At 43.6% G+C, this 3,597-nt stretch overlaps 1 protein-coding gene across 1 annotated transcript; it reads right to left on the reverse strand.

The window, feature by feature from the left end:
• Window positions 1–275: 275 nt before the first annotated feature.
• Window positions 276–3,150, reverse strand: LOC106010990 (probable G-protein coupled receptor 139). Its single transcript, XM_013089987.1, has 3 exons — window positions 3,076–3,150; window positions 2,122–2,497; window positions 276–1,069 (listed from the first exon to the last, which is right to left on the reverse strand). The coding sequence occupies exons 1-3, from the start codon at window positions 3,148–3,150 to the stop codon at window positions 276–278; spliced, it is 1,245 nt and encodes a 414-aa protein (XP_012945441.1).
• Window positions 3,151–3,597: the final 447 nt, after the last annotated feature.

Below are 3,597 nucleotides of genomic sequence, written 5' to 3' on the forward strand. Positions count from 1 at the left end.
CCAAATTAAAAAATATGAAACTTTGCCAGTACTCATAACTTGAAACGTAGTGTTGCACTATTTTATTTTCGTTAAGATCAAATGTGTAAGAAGAAAGCCCATTTTAAGTTCAATTCAGTCCTTTTGTAGCGATCGCCATCATTTGTATTGTCATTTCTTTCTTCATTATCAAGAGACTTTTTCGCTTTCAGAAAATATCTATTTTTCTTTTAAATATTTATTACAAAAAGACTTATTTTTTCTGTAGTTTAAAAAATGTTGTTTTCCTCCTTGTTCTAAAATCTTTTCATAAACACTGCTCGATATTTCGAACTCATTTTCAGATACACAAATATGTTCACACTGGAGTTGATCGTTTCTGTTAGAAATGATGTAGTCCAAATGACAAGATAGAGATTTCGATAGACACCACCTACACGGAAATCAATGTCAATCACCATATAGAAAAACAGAAGTGTGGGAGGTACGGAACAGACGATGAAAATGACAGCGATGAAGGTCACCATTTTCACCACCTTTTGATCTTTGACCCCAACTCCTCCCGCTGCACGATCAGACTTGGCTGCAGTGGCCTGTCGCCACTTTGTTTTACTGTTGAGTTTAACGATGAGAACGATGGTACAGCTGATGACGAAGACGAAGGAAAACGTAGTAAAAACGCCTTGGATGAGAAATGTAATGACTTCTAACAGTTCTCTCTCGGCCGTGGGTTTTAGCACAGTTACATTCCTGTTGAAATCGAAAACCCACTCAAGTCTGTTTCCAAGGTAGTAGGGGATCATCGAAACAGACATGCCAACGTAGATGGAGATAATAATTGTCTTCGTCCTTCCTGGTGTTATGATTGTCTTCACCTTCAGAGGGACAGCAATACACAGACATCGCTTAAAGGTGATGAAGGCGGTGATAAAAGTGGCAATTTTGACAAAGAGAACATGGGGTATGCCCCCCGTAGAGACAATGATATCCATGGGGTCAAAGGGCAACTCAGAGTTGTAGAAGAGTGGGTTCAGGCAGAGGCTTAGCCATATCATGATCAGCAGGGAGCACAGGTCAGACACAGCGAGCCCTGAAATTATAAACATTTTACGACTTGGAGAAATGAAATATATAATCATGAGCCCCCCCCCCCCCCCCCCCCCCACCCCCACCCAGTGCAGGTTGGGTGATACGACTGTGAAAAGCCTCTGACATGAAAAGTATTAAACCAAGCTAAAGAGAAATTTCATTTTATTTTTTATTCACTCAGATGTTCTCCGAAAAGCTACATTTTCCTGATCTTTCCCCATCATCAATCAATTTTCTTACTTACTTGTCGAGGACATCAACGTTATTGCCCACCGGACAGGTCCATAAGTGCTCAGTCCCTCTCAGCACTAAAACTTGCAGGTATCCATACTAATTGTTCCAGAGGCTGTTTGATTATGGCGACGTCTTTCCTTTCCAATAATCGTTCCCTTCTTCCTTCTCCTCCCTCCCGCTCTCTCTCTCTCTCTCTCTCTCTCTCTCTCTCTCTCTCTCTCTCTCTCTCTCTCTCTCTCTCTCTCTCTCTCTCTGCCAATTTCCCGCATCCTGATGATTGCGTGGTGTTCTGCTGTCCCCCTGTCTTCCTCATCCCGCAACTTTTCCTCCAGGGTCTTCAACACTTCTCCTTTGTCGAATTCATCTCACCATCAACCACAGCACTATCTGCCAACCTATCAGCCTCCTCATTGGCCTTTACTTCAGAGTGCCCAGGACAGAATATTCATGTGATGGCTTTAAGTAATGTGTGTTGTATTGGGTTTATCCATTCACTCTGAAGCAGTCCTTTCTAAAAAACCCTTCGCAGAATACTCTGGGAGTCTGTGACAATATTGCGATGAGTAGTTCTTGGTTTTGCATGTTGAAGCCAGCTAAGTGCTCTTGTTACGGCCTCAATCTTCATTTTCATGCTTGAAGTTGTTCTTTCTATGACCTCTGACATGCTATGAATCTGTTGGTTCACACTATACACCTCAACACCCCAGCCACGCCTCTTACCCCTCCTGACCGATCCATCTGTATAGACCACTGGGTCCTCTGGCTTAGAGTGCTCCTCAATTAACTGTCGTATGTCATTGTCGTTAACGACAGCAGCACATTCCCGTCTTTCATGATCCATAGTGATGTGAATGTTAGCGAGGCTTCTGCAAGCGGAGCTCAGTTCAAAGCATTCCTTGCCACTGCATATCTCATCAATGCCACAAACTTTCCTCAAGGAGTCTTCAGCTCCTGCCATCCATGAGCTACCCCGTTTGATCCTATTTCCTTTAATGCTGCTTAGTTTGTCATCCAAAGGGTGCTTCGGGTGTCCCAAAACATTCAAGTACAGCTTCGCCACAGCCACCTTATGCCTCATTCTGAAGCTGGTCCGATCTAGGATGTATCTCATACAGACAACATGAGTGTCCTTTGTACAACCCAAGACTGCCCTCGTAGCTGCATTCTGTACTCTCTCCAACCTGTCTATCTGAGCCTTGGACAAGGAGAGGATGCCCAGACCTTAGTCTATGACTGACAGAACAACAAGCTGCATTAGGACGTAAAGAACTCTATGTTGAATTCCCGCTGAAGCCAAGGTCTTCACTTCATTAATGCCCTTCTATGCCCTGACGGCAACATTTGTCAGTATGTTTTCGGAAAGAAATTGTCTTGTCCAGAGTGATTCCCAGGTACTTCAACTCATGCTGTCTCTCTATGACAAAGTGGCCAAACACAATTGGAGGCGTAGGATCTTTCACAACACGGTTGTTGAGTGAGCACCAGATGACCTGTGCTTTGTCGTATTGATGACTACATTGTATTCCTCACACCAATCTGCGACCTTGCTCAGCCTGTCCTGTAGCATCCGTCCAACCGCTAGCCTATCACACCTTTTCCGTAGACCATCACATCATCTGCAAAGGTTAGGATTCTTCCTGTTCAACTTACACCGATCCTGGCCATTTTGGATGTATATGTGTTGAACAGAACCGGTGATAAGGCTGATCTTTGTGGCAGTCCTGAGGCAATCACAACTGGGTCTGACATCTATCACCCACTTCTCAGAACTACCTTCCTCTCAAACAGAGCCTCGGAGATCCATTGTATCAACCAGGGGTCAGCATCCATTTCCATCAGGAGATCCATGAGCTTGCAGTAATCAACTCAGTTGTAAGCATCCTCTAGGTCTATAGCAGCCATCACTGTCTCCTCCTTTCTCTGGAAACCTTCAAATACACCAGTCTGTTTAAGTTCTCTAAGTAGGTTTCTCTGGGTCTACCCCTGCCTCGTTTACCTTCAAGTTTGCCTATGAGTTTGATGTTCAAGGCCTTTATGTCTCTACAAGTATCCCAGAAACTGCATTTGTCCTTTCTGATCATTTTTTTAAAGTCACCGAGCAGCCCATGTGGGCATCTTGAAGCACTACCTCATCTGATTTCTTTTTCTTCGACGGAATTCTCCGCAGTCGCCTAAGAAACAATATTATTATTTCTGTCGCGTTTATTTTCACTGTTTTTAGTTATCACCCATCATTCACAACCATATTATTAGTAGGGCAGAGCATACATAGCGTTCCTGTATTTTCATTTTGTA

This window comes from Aplysia californica, unplaced genomic scaffold (assembly GCF_000002075.1).
Source record: "Aplysia californica isolate F4 #8 unplaced genomic scaffold, AplCal3.0 scaffold01098, whole genome shotgun sequence".
In the NCBI taxonomy this organism is placed as follows: Eukaryota; Metazoa; Mollusca; class Gastropoda; order Aplysiida; family Aplysiidae; genus Aplysia; species Aplysia californica.

Excerpts from the sequence above, each read along its gene's own strand:
- LOC106010990 (XM_013089987.1), bottom strand. The coding sequence starts at position 3,150 with ATGGATCTCCTGATGGAAATGGATGCTGACCCCTGGTTGATACAATGG. Across the intron at positions 2,498-3,075 it reads AGGCTCTGTTTGAGAGGAAG|GCTCAGATAGACAGGTTGGA; the intron begins GTAGTTCTGAGA and ends TCCTTGTCCAAG. Across the intron at positions 1,070-2,121 it reads GGATCATGAAAGACGGGAAT|GGCTCGCTGTGTCTGACCTG; the intron begins GTGCTGCTGTCG and ends TTATAATTTCAG.